Source organism: Silene latifolia, chromosome X, assembly GCF_048544455.1.
Source record: "Silene latifolia isolate original U9 population chromosome X, ASM4854445v1, whole genome shotgun sequence".
In the NCBI taxonomy this organism is placed as follows: Eukaryota; Viridiplantae; Streptophyta; class Magnoliopsida; order Caryophyllales; family Caryophyllaceae; genus Silene; species Silene latifolia.
This window is the reverse complement of record NC_133537.1, coordinates 307,012,667-307,038,382: the sequence shown is the minus strand read 5'-3', so window position 1 is coordinate 307,038,382 and position 25,716 is coordinate 307,012,667. Positions and strand designations below refer to the sequence as shown.

Here is a 25,716-nt window from a genome sequence, read left to right as displayed (position 1 = left end):
TCAGTATATTCCCGATAAGTACATTTTGAGTCGCTGGCGAAAGGATTTGGTTCAGGGCTACGAGCACGTTCCTGTTGGGTACTACAATCCTGGTGAGTCTGAACTACTTAAGCGATCTCTTGCGGTCACAATGAAGAATGACTACATATATAGGCTGACATTACATGATGATGAGACATACGCCTTATATGAGGCCGAGTCAGCGAAGGTGGTGAAGGCGTTAGAGGCACATGTCGGCATTGAGACTTTGAACCCTATAGGAGGAGGCTCCGATGTAACAAGGGTGTGGGTCGTAAGAGATTACAGACGAAGGAGAACAACCAACGCCACATGCTTAGGAATGCACCTCCTGCTACAGAAGGCGCCTTAATAGATCCGGTTGATAAAAAAGGTGCAGGTAGAGGTTCAAGGCCTAGAAAACGAACAGTAAGAAGGGCTTTAAACGTCGACGATGCAGGTCCTTCGCAACCAACGCCGCGGCGAAGAAGGGTCAATACGAACACAGTTCGTAGCACTCAGTAGATTTAAAGTGAATTTTATTTTATAGATTTAAGTGTCGTTTGATTATTATCTAATATGACCTTCTGTTTTATTTGTGTCGTATGTTTAGCAATTTTTAAGACCGTCTGTTTTATCAACAATTATTAAGTCATGGTTGACGATTTCGTCTTTTTTATCAACAAATATTAAGTCTTGGTTGTCGATTTCATTTCATGACCGATTAAAATGTTACATATATTGCTGCTTTGGTATACAAATTCGTTTCATGACCGATTTTGATACACCTAGTTCACTTATTCGTCATTTTTAAAAGTTTGTTGTATTATTAATTCCGTGGCATACAATATAAATTCGTCGTATGAAACTTTATTTTTCTAGTTCGTGTATTCGTGCCATACTATATAAACTAGTATAGATCCCGCGCGAATGCGCGGTTTTTTAGATAGGAATATTAAAGAAAATAACAATTATAAAACTGATATTTAACTCAACTTCAAATTTAATTGTAAACTTTTTTTTTTATATGTTTTTTATTAATCGGTGGAAAAGTGAAAGTTCAGTATAATCCAGTTGTTGATATAGTATAATAAAAGCCCAATTACAGATATGATATAATAAAAACTCAATTACAAATATGATATAATGAAAGCCCAATTATAGCCAAATCCATTTAGGCGGAAAAATTTGGAAAATCTCTTATTCTTTTAATATAAGGGGATTCGTCGTATGAAGCGCTATTGAACGAAATTTTACTGAAAAAATAATGATCCTGTTGAATGAAATTTAACAAAATCTCACAAACATGTGAGACCTAATGATTATAGTTAACCATGATTAACACTTGTCTTCTCCAAAATCATATTTTCTCCAAACTACTGTACAATGAAAATTGATCAAAATTTCTACCACATGCACAACTGGAAATTTGCACGAAATTGAACCAAATGCAAAACGGGAGGCTGGGCAATTTCTTCGACATGCAAAACTGAAATCTGCCTACTACCATACACAAAATCTGGCTACTACCATACGAAATTAAAAAAAGAAACGATTTACATTGAAATGCAATTGAAAACGAGACGAAAAATTACACAAACCAACCAACTTCATCAACCCTAAACGGATAATTATACAAACCATAAACTTGTACCATAAACTAGTACCATAATCAACTAGTACCATAAACGGAAAATCACAAGCCTGATTACACAACAACTAATACAACACAAGACGGATAATAATACAAACCATAAACTAGTACCATCATCAAAGACAATATTTACCATCGGCTTCTTCGTCTTCTCCTCGACTATTTCCTTGCACTCCGATTCCCATAGTTGAATTAGGGTTTAATAGGAGAGTTTTTTTTTAAATTTATTTTTTGCAGAGGGAGGGAACTTGGAAAGGAGGTAGAAGATGATAAAATAAGAAAATGAAGTGGGAATTGGATGGTTTTAAAGACAATGGGGCGGTTTTGGTTATTTATTGGGTTTCCAAATTTTTTTTTATTAAAAAATAAAATGAAGTGGGAATTTGACGGATATTTTTATATTAAAAAAATTTTGTTTACATTTTTTTTCAAAGATAAATGTCAAATTATAATTTATTTGTGTTTAAAATAAATTACTAAATATTTTCATAAAATAACGGTTTTAATCGATGATCGGTATAAGTTATCACTATTTACATGAAATGTCAGTTGTAACATATTATCTTACTTATAACATATGATCGGTATAAATTAGCTTAATACTATTTACATGAAATGTCACTTTTAACCTATAATCGGCCGTGATCGGTCCAAGAAACCCTACCCCCTAAATTTACAAACCCCAACCTCTAAATTTGAAAACCCTAAACTTAGAAACCCTAACCCCTAAATTTAGAAACCCTAACCCCTAAGTTATGATCGGCATAACTTAGTACGTAATTTCATAAAATATAACTTAGCTTAGTACTATTTACATGAAATGTCATTTTTAACCTATAATCATCATAACTTAGTACATAATTTCATAAAATATCGATTTACTTATAACATATGATCTATATAACTTAGCTTAGTACTATTTACATGAAATGTCATTTTAACCTATAATCGTCCGTGACTGGTCCAAGAAACCCTAACTCCTAAATTAAGAAACCCTAACCCCTAAATTTAGAAACCCTAGAAACCCTAACCCCTAAGTTATGATCGTCATAACTTAGTACGTAATTTCATAAAATATCAATTTACTTATAACATATGATATATATAACTTAGCTTAGTACTATTTACATGAAATGTCCTTTTTAACCTATAATCGTCATAACTTAGTACTTAATTTCATAAAATATCAATTTACTTATAACATATGATCTATATAACTTAGCTTAGTACTATTTACATGAAATGTCCTTTTTAACCCATAATCGGTCCAAGAAACCCTAACTCCTAAATTTAGAAACCATAACCCCTAAATTTATAAACCCTAACCCCTAAACTTAGAAACCATAAACATAGAAACCCTAACTCTTAAACGTCATAACTTTTATTAAATTTTGCGCCAATTGTGTTAACTTCAAAAAATCAAAGTTAGGTTAAATTTTATCAAGTTAGGATTCGAACACAAGTTGTCAGTAACAGCTAGTTAGTTTTTGCAAAGAGACTAGAAACCAATTAAGCAAGGGGTATTAGCACATATATTCACCAATTATATTTCATTATATCCTAAATGTTCGGCTAATGAATTTAGGGTTTATTATCTTCTAATTACGTTTAAAAATCATTAAAACTTACTAATCAAAACCAACTCAATTAAGGAACCAATTAGAGGCCGAAATTTTTGGATACTATTATTTTACTTTTTGCGTATGTTTTTCTATTCTCAATTCGGTTTTTCTTATTTATAATTTCAACAAATAAAATACAATAATTGAAATAAAAACATGAAATTAGTAACAAAATTATTTCATTAAAGTAAAAAGATTACAACTAAAATAAAATGACAATGCAAAAGTGGAAATACTGAAATTGAAATACAAAACCCTAACAAAACAATCTAAAGTTAATAATAATTGGAATACTAATTGCCGAAATTAATGCGCCTCATAACATTTCCATTTAGGGCATAACGTCCCCTAGACCTCCATTGTGGATGCATAGGAGGAGGGGTTCTAGGAACTTCAACGTTATCATCATCTTCAACCCGAACAACTGAAAAGTCAGTAACATGCATCGAGTGGTATTCACGATCACCCACTTGACGCCACTTCAATTGTTCATCGGGTAGTGTCCTTGAATATTTTGCTTTGAATTCTTCCTCATAGATATACCACACGTTATTTAAATTGTAAGGGGAACGAGACATAGATTTTTCTATGACTTTAGGATCAGCCGAGTCTAACATTGCCCTAATAAAAAACCGTGTTTCCATAGTGTCGGTTGTGTGAATTTTTCGCTCAATGGCAAGGTCTCTAGTTAGGTTAGCAATCTAAATAGCTTGATTAGCCATGGGAATTTGTATAGCAATGAAATCGAAATAAATTTGTACGAGATTTGTGACTTTGATCAGTTTTGTTTTGAGTGTGTTAGGTTTATAACTTAATTCCATTTTTATATGAAAACTAATAATGCTAATCAAGTTTCCCTCCATATTTTCCCTCCCTTTTTTCCCGCCCTTTTTTCCCTCCAAAAAAATAATGTACTCGGTCAAGAATTTTGGCGTAAAATAAAAATCATAATCATTTCCTAAAAAACAAAACTGATATTATGAAGAATAAAATAAAATAAAGTGTGAACACAATCAATATTAAAATGGGGAATTTTTTAAAATGGAAAAGATATGATTCCAAAAATCATTCCTAAAATAATGGACTCTACATAAGGCATTTAAGATAATAATGGACTCTAAATAAGGCATTTAAGATAATATTTTTAGGAAAGCAAATCATCATCAAAATATACATAATTTCGAAATTTTTCTATTAGGCTGCTTTATCAAGCAATACGTAAACAATATAATGTATTTTGATGCCCTAATTGATGTGCTGATACCCCTTGCTTTGTTGGTAACTAATCTCTTTGAAATCACCATTGTGCTGCCTATGCCACCCGTGTTCGAACCCCAATAACAACAAAAATTTTTTTGGTTTACTTTTTCTGCTTACCCCGTACTAAGCTCTATATAGAATCAAACCTATGCTATTAACGAAACTAAATCGATTGAATTAGGTTTCATCACTTTATCGATTTTTATTTTGATTAATTGAATTAGGGTTTATCAATTGTTCGATTATGATTTATTGAATTAGGGTTTATTGATATCATTAATAGAATTGAAATATGTTTTGTTTAATCGAATTAAATTAGGGTTTTTCGAGTGATTTTACCGTTCATCAATTGATTGATCGAATTGATTTTACCGTTCATCAAGTGATGAATTTAATTAATATAATTGAATTAGATTTTTGATTAATTGGATTAAATTAGGGTTCATTGATTTACACTTATTGATTCAATCGATTTTCATTACTCATTTTCGATAGAATTTGTTTTTCAACAAATTAAAGGGTTGTTTAATCATTTATAATAAATTAAATGAGAACAAAACAAAAAAATATATAAATGCTAATAAATGAAATTAAAGAAAATAAAAACAAATAAAACAATTCCATAATTAGTGTTAACCAGATGTAGTTAGCATATTAACCACATACGTGAAATTACAATAATAACCCTAGATTTACCCAAATAACTTAATTTGATTTTTTAGTGCGTTAATTGCTTGGTTAATTGGTTAGTTATCTAGTTAGTTAGCCATTAGGTATTTAGCAATTAGCTGATATATATATATATATATATATATATATATATATATATATATATATATATATATATATATATATTAGGGCGGGTTCAGGTACGAACTACCTTAACGTACGAACCGTACGAACTAGCCCAGTTATACTTTTTTTTTTTTTGCCAGTTACACTCTTTATTCAGATACATCTTATAACATACTTAGATACACTTTTTCACACTAAAATTCTATATACACTTTTATACTATTTATGGATACATTTTATATTATTTTGCTGATACACATGTCGTTAAAGCCAGATACACATCGTATCAACCCGAGATACACATGTCATTAATGTCAGATACGCATCTTATCATAAATCTATAAGAAACGCATTTCCAGATACACTAGCTAGTACCTCCGGATATACATGGTACTGATACGAGATACACATGTATCCAGTATTAATACCAACTGTATACCTTATCAGTACAATGTGTATCCGGCAATTGTACCATGTGTATCCGGTACTAACACCTTGTGTATCCACCGGTACCCCCACCACTACCCCACCATTGACGTCACCACCACCGCCACTCTCACTGGTACCCCCACACCACTGTCGTCACCACCACGACCACCAGCATAAGTCACCAGTACACTCAGAAAACGCCGACGACACCACTGCCCCACCACTACTACCGCCGCCACCCACAACCATACATGACCCATTCACCATCTCCACAAATACATCCTTTACCACAAATACGAATTCGATTTTATAGAACTTCAAACAACCCATCAAACAACCACCACATTCCAATCCGCAATATGAACTCAATCTAAGAGTTCTTCAAACAACCACCAGATACGATTAACACCACCATTTCGGCATCTAACTCGACACCTGATGCTCCATCTTCATCGCTGACAACAACCATCTGCCGCCACCACCAAAAACCACCGAGATTCACTACAACAACTCGCATCTCCGTCATTCACACCACAACAACAACAACTCGCCAACATCAGGTGTGGCTGATGCGGATTTTTCTCAACTCGAACCGGCCGGAATCACGCCGGCGATCAGACGACCATTGTCGACAAGTCAGCCAACATCGAAATTTCTCAAGGATTGCAAGTATATGATTAGTTTTTCGAAATTAATTGTATTTATAAGTAGATCTAAGAATTGGAAAAATAAAAACAAGATGAAACAAAAAAAACCAGAAAATTAATCATGTTGAAGAGTATCGAAATGGGGGATGTGGATGAGGTTCTGCCGGAGATAGGACGATAGGGAGCTCCGGCGATGGTATAGTCGTGGTGATCTGGTGAATATAAATAAGGTTGAAGAAAATGAGTGATTAGATTTGGTGATGTGCCAGCGACAATAAACATAGGATGATGTGCCGACGAAGTTTAGGACGGAGCTCCGGTGACATTTTGGTGGATGACGGGGAAAGTATTGGTGTTTCATAAAGAGAGGAAAGTGACGGGTTAGGTATTGGGAGATTATGTTTTGGGTAAAATGTTTGTGGGTAAGGTAGGTATAAAGTAAAGAGGATAATCTGGTCCGTTTATGAGTTCAATCTAGTGGTTCTTATTCAGTTCGTACAGTTCGTACCATAATTTAGTTTGTACAGGATCCTGATTCTCTCTCTCTCTCTCTCTCTATCTCTCTCTCTCTCTCTCTCTCTATATATATATATATATATATATATATATATATATATATAGAGAGAGAGAGAGAGAGAGAGAGAGAGAACTGTGAGAACCTCTCACAACCCTTAGATCTTAGACAAATGAAGAGCTGAGATTAAAATTTTTTTTCCAACCGTCTCCCTCAATTTTCTATCAATATGCGTTTTACTCATAGTCTCTCCTCTCCTTCATCACGCTGTCCGCGATAAATCCGATTCTCTGTGATTTCGAGCACCATCAGTATGATTTCGATCAAATTAGTCCATACATCCGACTTCAATTTTGCTTCCTTCTTCGTTCTTGCTGCTTTCATCATCGAATTTTCCTACTTCGAGCATATTACAATTTAGGTAATTCCTCAATTTCCCCAATTTCTTTCTTATTCCTCAGTTTTTATGATTGTTATGATTCAAATTAGTTGACTAGGCTTGTATTCCTCATTTGTACTTTTTTCTTTTATTTTGTTGCTTTCAAATGTCGTTAGATAATTTTTGGAGAAAAAATTATCAACAACCCTTAACTTTGACTTGTGGCACCGATCGAGGTTGTAGTTGCTTTTTTTCGTGTCTTTTCATGATTTTTAAACTGCAGTTACAGCGTTATCTAACCTGTGGTTTCCCTTCCGAAGTAATTTTTGTAATCGATTAGTTCAAACTTATGTTAACATAATTAAAAGTGTTATTGTAATTGAATCAATATGGTGCTTTCCGATACTCTTGTTTTGCTTAAATCGAGCCTTGTCTAGAAGGCCAAAACGACAACAATGATCTACCATAACCCTGTAGGTAACATAATTGGGAGAACAGTCCTTCTCTGTCATTGCTTTAAACAAATCAACACACTTGTTAATTTCACCAGCTTTCCCAAAACCGTCAATAATAGCAGTATAAGAAACAACATTTGGATGGCATCCCTTTTCATCCATCATCTGAAAAAGCTTATATGCTTCCTCTATCTTTTGAGATTTAAACAAACCATCAACCATATCAGTGTATATCACAACATTCGGAGCACAATTGTTGTCCAGCATTTTGGATAGTATAGTAAGAGCAAGATCTAGCCTTTTATCTTTAAACAACCGGTCAATTAAAGCACCATATGTATGATAATTTGGAATATATCCCCGTTCAATCATGTTAGTATATATATATCTTGTGCTTTTTCTAGCTCCCCTGCCTTGCAGAACCCGTCAATAGAATGCGTTTTGCCATAATTCTAATATGCAATTCTGATAAGGTTGATCAATATAGACTGCATTTTCCATCTACTTTTTAATGTTATTGTCAGAAATTGATTATACAATCTGTAGTGAGTGACTCGCTTTGCTGTACGAATGTGGACTTGTTCTAGGAAGCTGGCATGGACTGGATTTTCCATCTGGACACCGATGAACTCCTGCATCCTGCAGGAGCTACATAGTACTCAATCAGAGAGTTACTGCTAGACATTCCTCGAGATGTTGACATGGTTGTTTTTCCTAATTATGTGAGTAACCTTTCAATGGGATCATTTCATTTTTTAAATTTATATTAATCTCTTTGAATATTTTTCTATGCCAGTAATCTATGCAGTTGTAGTAATTTAACAATGTCAGCCAAATTTTGCGAGGTAATAGTAACAAATTGTTTCATTTCAGGAAAGTGTCATAGAGAGAAATGATATTAAAGAAGCCTTTTAGTGAGGTAAATTTATATGCCTCATATCAGCGAGTAACTGTCAAATGCTAGATAGATTAATTCCAAGTGTTTCTTTCTTTTACTGACAACTACTGTTAATCAATGATGTGTAGGTTTCAATGTTAAAAAAGAATCATGACCACCTTCCAAGGGATACATACTTTGGGCATTACAGAGAGGCAACTCGGGGTAATCCAAACTATTTCTTAACTTACAGAAATGGGAAAGCAGCCGCCAGAATTAAAGATCATCTTCGCCCCAATGGTGCTCATCGATGGCATAACTACATGAAAACACCCAAGTATGTGTTTTATTGCTTCCTGTTTTACCCTACTCAGCCTACATATTCGATAGACCCATAAAAAAAGCCTTATCTATTAGAACTAAAAGAGTATATGCCTAACATTAATGTTGAGAGGTTCTTGGTAAATTAATGATAGAGAGGTAAAAACAGATGAGGCTGCAATTCTGCACTACACGTATTCAAGATTCTCCGACTTGACATCAAGGCGGGATAGGTGTGGATGTAAGCCTACAAAGGAGGATGTGAAAAGATGCTTCATGTTGGAATTTGATAGATCTGTAAGTTGAATTTTTCTTCATCTTTAGCAAACTCGATTATCTCTTGGCATGCAATAGACCCTCTAAATCTCTAATGTTACTGTTAAAGCTTTCAGGATATGGTTGTGTTTGCCTTCTTCATGAAATAAGGTTCTATGTACATGAAATAATGTTCTATGTGCATAAAATAAGTGTTAAATGGGCATGAAATAAAATTATATGTGCATGAAATAAGGTTCTATGTGCATGAAATAAGGTTCTATGTGCATTAAAAAGTTATTCAGTTGAATCAGTTGGTTATATTATGATACTAATTACCGTTGGTTAAGGACGTTAATTTCATATGTGCATGAAATAAGGTTCTATGTGCATGAAATAAGGTTCTATGTGCATTAAAAAGTTCTTCAGTTGGATCAGTTGGTTATATTATGATACTAATTACTGTTGGTTAAGGACGTTAATTTTATATGTGCATGAAATAAGGTTCTATGTGCATGAAATAAGGTTCTATGTGCATTAAAACGTTCTTCAGTTGCATCAGTTGGTTATATTATGATACTAATTATTGTTGGTTAAGGACGTTACTTTTATATGGGCATAAAATAAGATTATATGTGCATGAAATAAGGTTCTATGCGCATGAAATAAGACTCTATGTACACGAAATAAGGGAAATGACTATGAAGGAGATTTAATGTATTAACCGGCCTTTTTATGTAACTACAAGGCATTTTAGTGTATCTATTACATATCTTACTAATATGTGAGAAACATTTCAGGGTACTTATGTTAGTTTTTTCGTACTCGTATTTGTTTAGTGTATTTTAAAGGCTATTAGCTCAATGGTAGAGCAATGTGCAAATTTTGCACAAAGGTATGGGTTCGAGTCCCATATAGCCTAAATCGCAAATCCAATGATAGGAACGTGCAGTGTCATGATGCAAGCAATACAATACAATTATTTAGGAGGTTATAATCATATTCGGAGAATGGCACGCAGACCTTGATCGGACTCAAGCGAGCAGCAACAATGGCAATGAGCTCGTGAAATAGCTTTGCAATTATCAAAAGTTCACTACAAGCATTTCAAAGACTAGCATATATAGTTATATGCCAAAATTATTACCATACATGTCATACTTGAATTAAATGGGATTACCAATTACACTATTTTTCATTCTCAAGAGTAAAAGAAAGATTTGGTACTTCATGGCCAATATGGGAGTCGAACCCACATCTTGTGCATTGCACAATGCTCTCCCATTTGAGCTAATTGGCTTTCAAAATAAGTAAAACATAGAAGAAAGAAGAGCTTAAGATTGAGTCAGAGGACTATTTCATCAGAAACGCATTTATTTTTCTCGAAAAGCAGCTTGCTCATAGCCACGACCAAGGAAACGTAGCAGTGCGAATGAGATTCAGCCTCCTCCACGTGTGCAATCTGATATCAGTATAATACGGAGTAATTCGTTTGCAACTGAGGATTGACCTAAGAAGATAAGATTAGAAATTACGTTACACGAGTGTATTTATCTTCATAACTCGATTTTTGCATGCCCAGAACTCGAAAGGTTTCATCTTCATAACTCCTTCATAGTTCTATTTTCTTCTTCATCATTTGATTCAACTCGCACAACCAACTTTGAGTTTGCTATTGTGAATTTATTAATCAAGTATTGAAATAGGTTTATTATTGTTTGAAGTTTCTAAATTTGTTAGTTAAAACTTGAAAATGAATCGTCAAAGTTTCAAGGGTTTGAATTGGAATTTAAATATTATCTGCTTGGTTGAAGTTTTAACTTGTGTGAGTTGAAATTTCAAAGTTAAAGGATTAAAGTTTCAAAATTGAGGCTTAAAGTTTCAAAGTTTCATAATTGGAATTTAAATATTATCTGCTTAGTTGAAGTTTCAACTTGAGTGTGTTGAAATTTCAATTTTGAGGCTTAAAGTTTCAGAAGAAATTTAAATAAATCGGCATCTATTATTTAACTTCAATACACCAATTTGTAAAGAAATGTAACTTTAACCCATTTTTTGTAATTTCTATTCAGATGGATGGTGAAGGTGATTGTGAGGTCGTAGAAGCCGCTGTTAAACCTACCCCCTCCACAGTCGTAAAATGTCGAGGTAAGAGGCTTGTGAAATTGATATCTAATCTTACTAATGCACAAAGAGAAGCGGTAAAGAGAGTCGGGTTTGGTGGGTTGCTCGAGTTACGTCTTGACAAGTACCCTCTTGATCATGTGCACCTGTTTGTAGAAGCTTTTAATGACGGCTCACATGTGTTTAGGGCTTCTGAATCTAAAGAGTTTGTCGTGTCGAAGCATGATGTACACGACTGCTTCCTATTACCATTAGGTCCTAAGGAACTTGATTTAGTAGTGACTGGTCGTAAGAAGGAGTCGTCTGAGCTTTTAGATAAGCAATTGAAGGAACGATGGAGGAAAAAGTATAATGTGACAACTGCATCTCAATACATCCCTTTAGGTAAGCTATATGATGATATGAGGGCAGATAAGGACGGGAGGGACGACTTTATTAGACTGTTTGTATTGTTCAATATGTCGGAATTCCTAGCCCCTACCTCAAACGGTGTCGACCTAAGCTTCTCTCACCGTTGAAGATGTTAGTCTTATTAATCAATATGACTGGTGTTCATATGTGCTAGATGGCATTGTCACTGCCGGTCTCGAGTCCAGGAATAATAAGACCTGCTTACGTGGTTGTCTTCCTTTTCTTATGATTACCTATTTTCAGAGGTTTGTCTTCCACGGCAAAAGTTCACCTCATGAGCTCCCACTGATAAAATATTGGGATCAAAGTAGTATTATTTCTAGATTAGATGGTGAGCTGGTTGGTGGGTCTTTGGGACGTCTGACATTTTCACCAGTTATCTATCCTCGCTGCCTTGACCCTACCTATAATAATAATCTCATCTCAAGTAATGCCACCCATCCGTTGTTGTTGGATTCCACACCTCATCCTGATAACGAGAAGAAGTTCATTCATATCGAACTACCTTCAGGTGTTGAGGATGACCAGGAGTTGCATGCTAGAGCCGTGGATGTAAGTCAAGCTTGTCAATCTGTCATTCTGTTTAATTAGAAACGAGTAAATCTGATGAGCATTCATTATAACTTTGTGCATTCATTTTATAAACTTATAACTGACTTCAGAAACTTTAGCCGTCAACTTTGAAATGTTATAACCAAAATATAAAACTTCAACAATTTTCATTGATTTTAATACCCAAGCTTCCTACTGAAGTTTAAATGTGTAGTTTGAAATTTTAACAACATTATCTGAAACTTTAACTGTGCACTTTGAAATTTTAACAACATTATCTGAAACTTTAAACCAGTTGGCATAAATTCTAGTATACAGAAATTGAAACCTGAACTTTGCAATTCTAATATACATTTGGATTGTATTGTTGCATTGTAGGCTATACATGAGCTTTACCTACAGATGCATCGTAACTCAATCGTCTTCCATGCATGGTACTCAGTTGCGATTTCGAAGATTAAGCGTCTAACAACTCCAGAGATTGATCCAACCAAGCTTGTTCCTTCACAGTCCACACAAGCCTTCTTTCAATCTGATGAGCTTCAATTTCATGTTGATGAGGTAGCTGATATATCCGTTCCAATGAAAGATGTATTTGACAACGCACCTGTGTTTAAGCAAGATCCTGTGGCCAATCCAAATCGACAAGATGAGGCTTCTAAATCAATGGAGCAGATTAGTGGCGTTTATTGTGACCTCGCTGTTGTACTTTCTGCTGACAAAAATGATGAAGTGTCTGTTACTGCTGAAAAGGAATTATCGCCCCTTCATATGGTCACCAATGACTATTATACTACTTCGGGAGATAAAGACATACACCATTCTGCAAGGGTAGGTGAAGGGGTTGATACTATGGAAGGTGAAGCTGATGGTGAGTTCCTTGAAAACTCATCAGACCAACACTTAAACAACATAAAAATTTCTACACCCATTCAAAACAAGGATAATGCTATCGATTTGATGGATGTATAAGCTGTTGGGGATGTCCAAGGAATTCAACAAGAAGTACCGGATTTGTCTATTACACAACTGGTTGGTTCTGCGCCAGTTTATACTACTGCTGAAGTAAATGCCATTCTCCAGGAGGTGCGAGAAGAAGAGATTCAGATTGAGTCGCTTTCTTCGGGGGATGTGGTTGCGGCTGTTGTTGCAGCAAACGTACCTGAACAGCGTTCAGATGATATGGTGCAAGGTTTGGATGAGGCAAATAAAGAGGCTCCTGCAATATATGTCCCTCAAACTGATGGTGTTCACCATCCATTCCTATTTCATTCAAAAACCAAACTTTCTTGCATGTTTATTGTCCCTGAGAACCTCGGTTGCTCTTTTGATTGTGGTGGACCCGATCCGAGCTAGGTTTTTGTGTCTGATGTTTTACGCCGCAATAACAGACTATTCACATCCGTTTGTAGCAGGAGGAAGGATTTAATGGATTACATCTTCAATAAATCGGAGAACTATAGTAAACTGTAAGTCACCTATAAGAACTTTATATTACTTGATATTGTTTTACCTATAAGAACTGTATACCCTTTCTTTTGTTGTATTGACTTCCTAGTTGCACATTTTTTGTAGGGAAACAATCGTATCCTACACAAGACTGTACTTCATTCCGAGGGAGGACATTTGGTCGTTAGAACCCGGTCTTGAGATCACGAACAATGTTATCGACTGCTGGTCTCTGTTACTCAACAAGATCATGACTGATAAAACTGCCCCAGTCCAAACTTCCCGCTGTTTCTTTGGGCTTACCCACACTGTATGTGCGCATTTTTCACAGTTACTTACTTTTTACATCAAAGTGTGAAATTTTTACTTGTTCCCTATCTTATGACAGAGTCTTGTACTCCAAATTTGGGAAGACAAACAAAAAGGGGAAGTGCTAGACCTAACTAAAGATATATTCACAACATGGGACATTTGGGTCAGTGATTGTGTATCTCAATTTCAGCTAGATTCTGATTTGGTATGTGTAACCTTTTTAAACCCATTATTATCTCGATTTATAATTTTAATATTCTTAATTTTAAGTTTTATTAATAGGTTTATGTTGAATATTCTCAGGTCTTCATTCCAGGGTTATCAGGTGATTCGCCTCACTATAGTTGTGTATGTATAAATTTCCCCGCAAAGCAGGTTGAATACCTTGACAACCGTTCATACAGCGAAGATTTCGATACTTTATTTATCTCAAACATTGCATTTATAACTGTAAGTCATTTCACCCAAGCTTTGTACCTTTAATTCTACTTCTACAACAGTATTAAAACTTTAAGTCATTCATCAACTTTTGAAAATTTAGCAAAAAGACTATATTAAAACTTTAAACGTCCAACACCAAATTTTAACACACATTGTCTGAAACTTTAAACCAGTACTTGCTAACTTTAATCAACATTTACTTTAGAAACTTTAACTGCGAACCTTGAAATTTTATACCCCAAAAAATGAAACTTCATGAGTCTACATGGATTTTAACATAATCTTAATAGTGAAACTCTAAACGTGGGATTTGAAATTTTAACTACCATTTCTGAAACTTTTAACCAGTTGACATACATTCAATTCTACAAAAAATTAAAACCTGAACTTTGCACTTTTAACTCACATTTACTGAAACTTCAAACGTCATCTTCAAAATTTTAACTGACATTTTCTGAAACTTCCAATTTCAAATTTCAACATACATTATCTGAAACTTTAAACCACTAGTTTGAAACTTCACTCACAAACCTTAACTCAAAAACTTTAACCGCCAACTTTGAAATGTTATATTCAACAATATGAAACTTTAACAATTACCAATGATTTTGACACCCAATCTTGGAACTGAAACTTTAAACGTGAACTTTGAAACTTTAAGTATGATATTTGAAACTTTAACTTATTCCCAGAATTCTAATCTACATAAACTAAACCTGACCTCCAAAATTTGAAACTTAACTATAATTTCTGAAACTTTAAACTAGTTCGCAGAAATTCTAATCTACAAAACCTGAAACCTGAGCTCTGCAATTTTAACTCAAATTCAAAGAAACTTTAACTGTTATTCATGAAAGTTTAATTTGTTTTTTTTAAAACTTTAACCTGTTGAAGGAATTTTATATATCTGCCTTCTACATATAATGCTCACATATTTGCTTATTATCTATATTCATTTCCATTTTCAAATACATACAGGCAATCGAAATGGGCAAGTATTTGGTTTCAAAAGGGTTAGACAAAGGCAAGTCATTATCCGAGTTTAAACTTGTAAATATTAACTTTGCATGGCAAGGTCTAGGATACTCAGCCAATGACTGTGATACCTATATGATGATTCACATGCTCCTTTATAATGGCAAACCCTTTGACTGCGGGCTAGGCACCATGGACACAATGAATTTGTACAGGGCTGAAATTGCTGCGACGCTTGTACTAAGTGACATTAACAAGTCGAGGGAAGAGGTTATTTCTGCGACTAAATCCTTCAAAGAAGGTAAACTTATTGTCTGTGCAGCACCAACAACGTCCACAGAATCAGCTTCTAAATCTGTCGGCCCTAAAAGAAGTAGCCAACCACGAGTTGAAGGATCCAAGCGTCCCCGTTTAAGTGTAACTGATCCAACCACACCTCAACCAACAACCCCAATAGCTCATTCTCCGGCAACTGAGTTATCAGCTGTTAAAAGTCGTCCTAGGGGGAGCGGTGATGGTCTTGGTTGCTCTCTCGACTGCGGTGTTGCTGATTTAACTACCCTTGTTATATCTAAGACTCTATGGAGCAACCAATTGCTAGTGAAGGATATGAACACAATAAGGAAGCACGTAGCAGATTACTGCTTCCTTGACGACCACGATTTGGACCCGAGGTAAGTTGGGTATCTAACCTGTATTGGTTCATATAGCCAATTGAACTATATTTGTAATGTGAGTAATCACTTACCATGTAAGTTGCATTGGTTGATTATTTTTATTTCAAGTTGAAACTTCAACCAAGCGGATGAAAATAAAAATCCAAAGTCACTTTTTGAAACTTTGACGACACATTCTGAAATTCTAACTCACAACTTTTGAAATTTTAATCTAAACTATTCACATTTCAAATGACTCCTCCACATTTTGAAACTTTAAGCATCAACTTTGAAATTTCAATTCACTCAAGTTCAAACTTCAACCAAGCAGATAATATTAATATCCCAAAGTCAACTTTTACGACGCATTTATTTCACGCTGCAGGGAACAATTGGCAGATTACGGAATCAATGCCATACTTTGTAGGGATGGGATTATGTCAATGCTACCTGATAGCAGAATGTCCTCAACTGTTATTGAATGTTGGTCCAAGTTGTTGAATCAGATAGAGTCAGATGCAAACGAAGTACCAAGAATGGCTTTCCTAGGCATACGCCACACGGTACGCATCTACTTTTAAATTCAGATGACATTTATATAATTCAAATGGAAATATTCTGTAACCAGTTATAAGAACAAATATTTCGCAGGACGTGGTGATGCGATGGTTGGAAAACCAAGAAGACGGTACACAAGAGACGCAGACTAGTGCGTATTACGATACGCTATTCCATATTTGGGACTTGTACATCAAGCACTGTGGTCATACCTTCAACTTGAATGCAGAGCTCATCTTCGTACCAGTTAATATTGACGATCATTTTGCTTGCATATGTATTAATTTCATTTCAAGGACTATCGATGTCCTTGACCATCAGCTATACCTGCAGTTTAAGAATTCCAAAGTCTTCAAGGTGTCTCAAATCATTGTAAGTTTCTTACTATATCAACGATGAATATCGATGCAACTAATATGTAACTTAACTTATGACTACATCTTACTTATGTGCAGTCCAATGCAATGAGTGACTACCTGGAATCAAGATGCGTATGCGGAGCAGAAGAGGTCCCTAAGTTTAGGCACCGACAGATCAAATTAAGTTGGCAGAGTCCAAAACCTAACGACCTCGAGTCTGGATTATTTACAATGATGCACATGTTATGTTATGAGGGTGCCCCTTTGGAGCACGAAGACCTTCCGAAGAAGGTTGGCCGGCGTTATCTGTGTATCCAACTGGCTGCGACCCTTGTATTATCCGATATGAACAAAGTTCGAGCAGAAACCATGGACAATGTGAAGAAATTTATTGCTGAAAAGGAAAGCTTATGGCAAGTCGTATATGCTAGGCGTAAAGTTTCGAAGATATTGAATAAAAAATAACAGTGTTTTATTAATATTTCATTCGCCTACTACTGTTTGATCATGTGTACTGTTTTGAATGTACTTAAACTTGTACTAGCTATACTTTTCTAGCAGGAATTAACATTAAATGAAAAAAGTCTGCAAGTTTTCAGTTCAAACTTTTTGGCCATCGTTTGAAATGTTAGTTTAAAATTTTTGTAACTATTGAATTATCCAGTCTGAAACTTTAAGCCTCAACTTTGAAATTTCAACTCAGTCATGTTGAAACTTCAACTAAGCATGTAATAATAAAATTCCAAACTAAACTTCTGAAACTTTGACGAAGGATTTTAAAACTTTAAATCAGAAATTTTAAAATTTCAGCCAACAATATTTACATTTATAATATTTAAATTCCACTTTTAACTACTGAAACTTTGACAGCGCATTTTGAAATTTTAATTCACAACTTTTGGAATTTCAACCTAAAATATTTCACTTCCAAGTGAATTCTCCACATTGTGAAACTTTAACCGTCAACATTGAAATTTCAACTCACTCAAGTTGAAACTTCAACCAAACGGATGAAAATAAAAAATCCAGAGTCACTTTTTGAAACTTTGACGATACATTCTGAAATTTTAACTCATAACTTTTGAAACTTTAACCTAAGCTATTCACATTTCAAGTGACGCCTCCACATTCTGAAAATTTAAACATCAACTTCAAAATTTCAATTCACTCAAGTTGAAACTTCAATCAAACATAGAATAATAAAATCCCGAAGTCAACTTTTGAAACTTTGACGACGCATTTCGAAATTTTAACTCACAAACTTTGAAACGTCATCCAATAATATTTAAATTCCATTTCAATTGTCGACAATCTGAAACTTTAATCCTCACCTTTGAAATTTCAACTCCCTCATGTTAAAACTTCAACTACGTAGATAATTTTTAAATTCCACTATTAACTCTTCAAACTTTTAAGACGTATTTTGAAATTTCACCTCAAAAATTTCAAAACTTCAGCCAATAATATTTAAATTTCATGAGAACTGTTCACATTCTGAAACTTTATGCACCAACTGTGAAACTTCAACTCAGTCATGTTGAAACTTCAAAGCAATAGTTTTAAAAATTCATGCCTGAACCTGGAAATTGTAACAGAATAACTGTGAAACTTCAACACTGCATGGGATTTTTCAATCCCAAAATTGGCTACCTTAAATTTCACCATAAACTTCAGAATTTTAAAATAAAAAATTTCGAACGTAGACCACGACTACACAAACATCTACTTCCCTTGCATACAAAAGATTAACTTCAAAGTTTTACCAAAAAAACTTAGACATTAACTTCATGAATACATTTTAATATAAAAAAATTCCTACTCCTCCGACAAGTCGTCTACTTCTTCTTCTTCCTCCTCTTCTTCAGATGATTCCGACAATTGCGGTGGACGGTCAGCAAAAGGGTTGGGACAGTTCCTCTTGTCATGGTGTGCCATTTGCTTGCAATTATTGCACATGCGTTTCGGCTTACTGGCAATTGCAACGGCCTTCGTCCTACTAGACAAAATTCTTTTCCCACTCCCTTTGTTTCCTTACTTGCTTTACAACCAAGCAATTTCTCCATTTGGTGTTGTTTATTCAACTTCTCACCAACCGGTGTCAGCTTCTCTCTAAATTCCCTTATTAAATTAGTAAGACCTTCAACGTCTTCCTTTTCCTTATCAACAAGCACTCCAATTGTTTCGTGAATTTCCGACCACAATTTTGTCATCTGAAGTTGCTTACTGTCTACAATATCCATGTCATCTGTACACTCCCTGGTACTATAGTCACCACTCCGCAATGCATCCTTTGTCCATCTCCTAGCAATCGCAGATTCCGGATTTTTTTTACCCCATTACCGGAATAAATCCAAATTATGTGCCTGCAGAGTAGTCCCTTCCTCTCAAAAAGTTTACAGGAACAGCTCGCCTCAAAAGTCCCTGAGTTAGCAAATGAAATTGAAACTTTCATGACTAACAGAAACTTTATTACTTACACTTTGAAACTTTAAGACAATTTCATGAAATTCTAATACTTCAACTATGTAAAACACTTCTTAACAATTAATAAATCAACGTACTAATACTTCAACTATGACAAAGTTTATTACTTACACTTTGAAACTTTAAGACAATTTCATGAAATACTAATACTTCAACTATGTAAAACACTTATTAACAAGTAATAAATCTACAACGTACTAAATTACTCATACCTGGGTTATACTGAACATCAAAATTACGGCCTCCCAATGAATCCTTCAAGGTAGTAACCTCTAAGTTGTTCGACTCCAAGAAACCCTTGCAACTAAATCCACCAATTGCATTCTTTAACTCCTCTTGAAACTCCTCGAAAATATCATGTGTGTAAATCTTCGCACCATCACTCTCTAATGCCAACTTACTGCATAACTTTGGGTTTGAATGACGGTTTTCGTTATCAAGCCTCTTCTGGTTGTGTCTTTGTTGGTCCAAAGCACTTTGAAAGCGCATCCAAAACTCAACAAGAGTACCATTTCTCGCCTCAAACCTCTTGAAAAAACTGTTTTCACTTTCCGACCGCTGTGTCGTCCTCATAATACCACCCATTCTCAAGTCCTTACAGTGCGCCATCACCCACTGCCTCCTTATATCATAGCAGTCCGTAAACCATTCAATGTAAGCGGATACGTGTTCCTCCATTATTGCTGACCATCTATTGTCGAACTCCTCTGCTTCAAGTTCCTCGTCCCATACAATAGCATTTAACTTTTTTATAAATACCTGGTAATCTTTCCTTTTGCTACCATACTTACAGGGAACCTTATTCATAATATGCCATATGCAGAACCGGTGCCGTGCTGTCTTGAAATTTTCGGGTACTGACGCAATTATTCCAGGATCTTGATCTGTTATTATGTACTCTGGTTCCTTTCCCCCCATAGCAATCAAAAACCTCTCGAACACCCAATTAAACGATTCCGTAGTTTCTTTCGCTATAAGGGCACAAATGAAAAGTTATTGATCGTTTATGGTTGTCAATCCTGTGAAGGAGTGAAAACCATCTTGTACTTGTTAGTGGAGTAAGTAGGGTCGTAAGAAACGGCATCTCCAAAGACAGAGTAGTTCCTCCTACCAATGCCATCCGCCCAAATTGCGCGTCGTAGGCTACCATCTACGTCAACATCATAGTCGAAGTAGAAGTCTGGCCGAGTCTCTGCCATGTTCTTGAAGTGATCAATGAAAAGTTGTCCGTCCCTTTCATGAATAAAACACTTTATGTCTCTTTGAAAATTTTTGAAGTCGTTCAAACTAGCCCCTATATTGTGGAACCCGTTAACAACCTCCTTACACATTCTGTAAGTCCTTGTTGCTCCAATATTCAGCTGCAATGAATTAACAAACCAACCCTATTCAGTAAAATTCATTCTCACAAACGTAACTGTCAATGAAACTTTAACCGTTCCATTCAAAAATTCAACACTCTTTTCTGAAACTTTAACTCCGTTCGTGGAAAAAAAATTACAACATTATCTTTCCTGACTTTTAACACCCAAGCTGAGCACTAAAACTTCAGAGGTTAACTTTAAAATTTTAACGACAAATTTTGCAACTTCAACACAGTTCATGTCTGCAAACTGCCACATATAGCACTGAAACTTATAACGGCAATTTTGAAAGTTTAATTCACACTTTGTGAAACATTAAATCTATTTCCGGAAATTCAACTACATATTTCAGTAATGGATCTTTATGCGTGAACTACGAAATTGTAATATACAAAAATTAAAACAACAATAACTTACAACATAAAAACTATGACAGCATAACACAGACTCACTATTGAAACTTTAAAAGTACATTGTGAAACTTTAACCGTAAATTTTAAAACTTTAAGTTACTAACCCTTGAATTTGAGGCAATTAGTCCCATGTGATACTTGGAAATATTTTTGGATAATTTTTGAAACTCCCTATCTTTGACAGCAACAAGATCGTGATTATGTTCTTCATGAAACCGGTCCACTAAAAGCACACCATTTTTTGAAAATAACCTCATCCGAGCTTTACAACCAATCCTCTTTAGCTTATTTCTTCTCCCCTGCTTACTTCCATCTTCTTCCTTACCCGGACTTTCGTTACTTGATTTTGTAAACCCCTCCCTATTACAAACCAATAGTTTTGATTTTATAGTTCCGTCACGCCACTTTTTAGTTGTGTATTTTCTCACATCGAACCCAACCCCAAGTGCGTACACCTTATAAAATGTTATAGCTTCCTCAATATCCCCAAACTCCATCCTAATGTATGGTGTGAATACGTCCCCCAACTGCTTACAAAAGTCTTCCTCTGACACTGGTGGAATTGTTTCATCATCTACATCAGCTGTAACTGACGACACAAAATAATAAAATAAAAACAATTTAGTACAAAAAAAAACACTAATCAAAGGAAACTAAACCAACGTACAAACATATCAGTACCAAAAATCTGCTAAAAAAACTCTAATGTACAACAACTGAAACTTTAATTACGCCAAAAATTGTCACCAACCCTAAACCAAAAACTACAGCCAACGACTACTCGTCTCCCCTCCATCGTTTAAAAAAAAGTTCTGTAACCTTTTTTCCCTTACCTCCTTCCCTCTCCCTCTTCTAATATGTCTACATACAAACACCACATGTTCATCTTCCACCCCCACAAAAAAATATAAAGATAAATTTCACACCGTGCAAATATTACTACTTATCTAAACACAATCCCTTTTCTAACTATACAGACGTTTAACAATGATAACTAGTAAAATATCTCCATAGAAGAATTAAATTACAAGTACTCATCTTACCGTTCTCAACAGCCTCATAAACTACAATCTCCATGTCAGCCATGAAATATAAGTGATGAACTAAATAGAGGATGAATATGGTCGAAAATTTAAGGAAATATTAAAGAACTAACTAAAGGATGAAAGGATGTTATTAAACCAGTACGAAGAATAATTTTTTAGGGAGTAATATGAGTAAGAAGAAAGGGTTATAGAGAAGGATACAGTTGCACGTGAAAGGGGATATTACAATTGTGCTAATGAATACGAGGTAATTAGTGTTGGGAGAATAAAAAGTGTATTCATTATGATTATTAGTTGATTTCTTTTTTTTTTTTTACGTAAAACTCAAACTAATCTCAACCTTTGGTTTCACCTAATCCAATGGCCAAAAAAAGGACTTAGGGACTCATATATTTGAGTGGACTCATTTGAACTTGGCTATATATATATATATATATATATATATATATATATATATATATATATATATATATATATATATATATATATATATATAGAGAGAGAGAGAGAGAGAGAGAGAGAGAGAGAGAGAGAGTCCGAATCCGGTGAGGCCGTTAATTATGGCGAGGCGGCCGACCTCACCAAATTCCTTCATTAATCCTTCATTTATGGACTAACTTCCTATTATTCATTAGGCTGAAAATTGAGGGGTCATTCCAAATCTTTTCATTTAGCCCAAAATACTTTCTCTCACTAAAATATTAAATCATACAATAGCCCAATTACACACTATCTCTCTAAAATATAAAAACAAAATTGTTTTCCTGAAAATTCTTCAACAAGCAAGCTCTCGTTCGTTCAACGGAAATTATTCAGCAAAGCTCATCAATTTGTTCATCGATTGTTCGTGGATTTCATCAAAACAACATTCAACAACGTTGATTCAAGTAATTTCAGAAGAAAAATCGATTAATTTTCAGGTAATTTCATAATTTTGATCAAAATTGAGTATATTCATACAATTATGTCAATTCACTCATAAATTCATGATATTAGGTTCGAATTTGATCAAATTGAACGATTTTGTAAATAGAACGTTCGAATTTGACCAATATTTTGAACGATTTCCTTTTTCTCGCGATTTCGTACTACTTACTAAATTGTTTTTGATGATTTTGCAGCTCTAATTGCTATGGAGATTGTAGATATCACAATGACTGATGATAATAGTGTTATTGAATCAGGTATATCGTTTTTTATGTAATTTTTGTAAAATCTCATGTTTTCTGATTCAATTTGCATTTGTCAAAATTTCTGCTCGATTATTATGGAATATATGGATCGATATTGTATTTCAGGTTTTTTGCAAGGTTTAGTTTATGAATTGAGTTGAATTTGTGAATCTTAGGACCTAATTGTGTGACTGTAATAGTTGGTTGAATTGTTACTGTAAGAGTTTATGAATTGAGTGGATTTTGCTGTTTGGTGAATCTCAGACCTTATTTTGTGAATCTCAGACCTAGTTTAGTGAATCTTAGAGCTTGTTTTGTGAAACTTGGTCATCATAAGTGGTTAGAATCATCTTTGCTGCTCTTTTACTTATTTTGTGAATCTTAGACCTTATTTTGTGAATCTCATACCTTACTCAGTGAATCTTAGCAAATGATGATAGTGTGATAATTAAATAAAACTTAAAAATCTTCACCAATGTTTTTTAAAATTATTTGAACTAATAATCCGATACTTTATTTAGTGAATCTCAGCCTTTTTTTAGTGAATCTTGGGCCTTATTTTGTGAATCTCTGTTGTTAAACGTTACTGATGCAATTTATTTATTTCTTTTTGTGTGAAGCAGAGACCGTAGTTTGTGAAACTAGAAGGTTATTTTGTGAAACTTAATAACTAATATATATAACCTGGGTAAGATTAAAAACTGAACTAATAATTTGAACCAAAAAGTGAACTTGTGAATCTCAGTCCTTGTGTTTGTGAATCCTAGAGCTCTTTTTGTGAACCCTTTAGGAATGACCTATTCTGCTCTCTTCCTTGCTCAGATAATATCCTCAGACTTTATTTGTGAATCACAGACCTTATTTAGTGAATCTTAAGCCTTGTTTTGTGAATGTGAGATGTGACTTTGTGAACCTTTTATCTTCTTAGGTATTGATTCAAATGTCAACAACAACTCACAGTGTAGTGTGACGCCTCGTGTCGGTTGTGGTGAGGTTCCTTGCTCTAATGTTGGTTCTGGTCAGGATGGTGAGGGTTCTACTGCTGTCTTAACAACCCCTACAATGCCAACTATTTCCACACCTACTACTTTGGTAACTTACACACCGGGTGGCACTGAGCAATGGATAAGTAGGATTGAAGAGAAGTTTACACCCGTGGTTGGCAAACATTTGTGGACTTAGAGTCAGCAATGTTGTTCTATAAAATTTATGCTATTGCTTGTGGGTTTGAAGCAAGGAAGTTTTCAACTAAGAGGTTTAAAGATGGTGTTATTCGAACAAAATGCATGGTTTGTCATCGTCAAGGTTTTAATAACAGGAAAAATCGTCCTCCCAAAGCTGATGCAAAAACAACAACCGTTGAAACTGGTGACAAAACAAAAGCTGGTGCAATAAGTGCAAATAGAAAAACAAAAACTGCTAAAACCAGTACGAAAAAGGGTGGAGGTGCAGGTGAAGCTGAGAGTTCCAATAAGCAAAGTGGTACAAGAATAACTAAAATTAAAAGGTGGGGTTGTGAAGCAATGATAAAATTCATGTTCCATGAAAAGATGTACAAGATTGAACAATTCCGTGAGGGTCACAATCATCCAGTGACGCCTGTCAAAAATAGGGAATTTGAGAAACTTGCTGTTAATATAAATCAACTGAACGAATATCATAAGCAGTTGATTATCCAAAATTCGAGATTGAATGTCGGGGCTAGTTTAACATACAAATTATGCAAGGAACAAGCAGAGGGTTTCAAAAATGTTGGAGCTACCCTTACGCAGTTCAAGAATTTCCAAAGGAATGTAAAGTGTCTACTTAATGGCAAGGATGGACATATGTTCATCTCTCGTTTAGAAACCCTCCGAGAAACAAAAGGGTTGGTATTTTCATATGAAACAGATCTTGATGTGCTTTGACAAGAATTTTTTGGACAAATGCGGATTCCATCAGATGTTACGCATTGTTTGGTGATGCTATTTCATTCGATCCAACCTATGGAACAAACAAATATAACATGAAATTTGCACCTTTCACTGGCATTGACAATCACAAAAAGTCAATAACATTTGGATGCGTGCTTTTAGATCATGAAGACGATGACTCATTTATTTGGGCATTTCAAATAGTTCTCCTAAAGCAATGGGTGGCAAAGAACCCAATTACATCATCATGACCAAGATGCCGGAATAATAAATGCGCCTGTG

The 25,716-nt window shown here is 34.7% G+C and overlaps 2 protein-coding genes across 2 annotated transcripts; both read right to left on the bottom strand.

The window, feature by feature from the left end:
- Positions 1-18,877: 18,877 nt before the first annotated feature.
- On the bottom strand, positions 18,878-20,444 carry LOC141620465 (protein FAR-RED IMPAIRED RESPONSE 1-like). The gene is made up of 3 exons (XM_074437328.1): positions 19,739-20,444; positions 19,383-19,463; positions 18,878-19,269 (listed from the first exon to the last, which is right to left on the bottom strand). The coding sequence occupies exons 1-3, from the start codon at positions 20,442-20,444 to the stop codon at positions 18,878-18,880; spliced, it is 1,179 nt and encodes a 392-aa protein (XP_074293429.1).
- A 95-nt stretch (positions 20,445-20,539) lies between these two features.
- LOC141620464 (protein FAR1-RELATED SEQUENCE 5-like) lies at positions 20,540-22,389 on the bottom strand. Its single transcript, XM_074437327.1, has 4 exons — positions 22,347-22,389; positions 21,408-21,892; positions 21,074-21,139; positions 20,540-20,887 (listed from the first exon to the last, which is right to left on the bottom strand). Exons 1-4 carry the CDS (start codon positions 22,387-22,389, stop codon positions 20,540-20,542), a joined length of 942 nt encoding a protein of 313 aa, XP_074293428.1.
- Between the last annotated feature and the right edge of the window lie 3,327 nt (positions 22,390-25,716).

Coding starts and splice junctions, on each gene's coding strand:
- LOC141620465 (XM_074437328.1), bottom strand. CDS start 20,444: ATGGGGGGAAAGGAACCAGAGTACATAATAACAGATCAAGATCCTGGA. Junction 19,464..19,738: donor TGATGTTCAGTATAACCCAG/GTATGAGTAATT, acceptor TTGCTAACTCAG/GGACTTTTGAGGCGAGCTGT. Junction 19,270..19,382: donor CATAATTTGGATTTATTCCG/GTAATGGGGTAA, acceptor TGGATATTGTAG/ACAGTAAGCAACTTCAGATG.
- LOC141620464 (XM_074437327.1), bottom strand. CDS start 22,389: ATGGCTGACATGGAGATTGTAGTTTATGAGGCTGTTGAGAACG. Junction 21,893..22,346: donor TTATGAGGCTGTTGAGAACG/GTAAGATGAGTA, acceptor TTGTGTCGTCAG/TTACAGCTGATGTAGATGAT. Junction 21,140..21,407: donor TAATTGCCTCAAATTCAAGG/GTTAGTAACTTA, acceptor TATATGTGGCAG/TTTGCAGACATGAACTGTGT.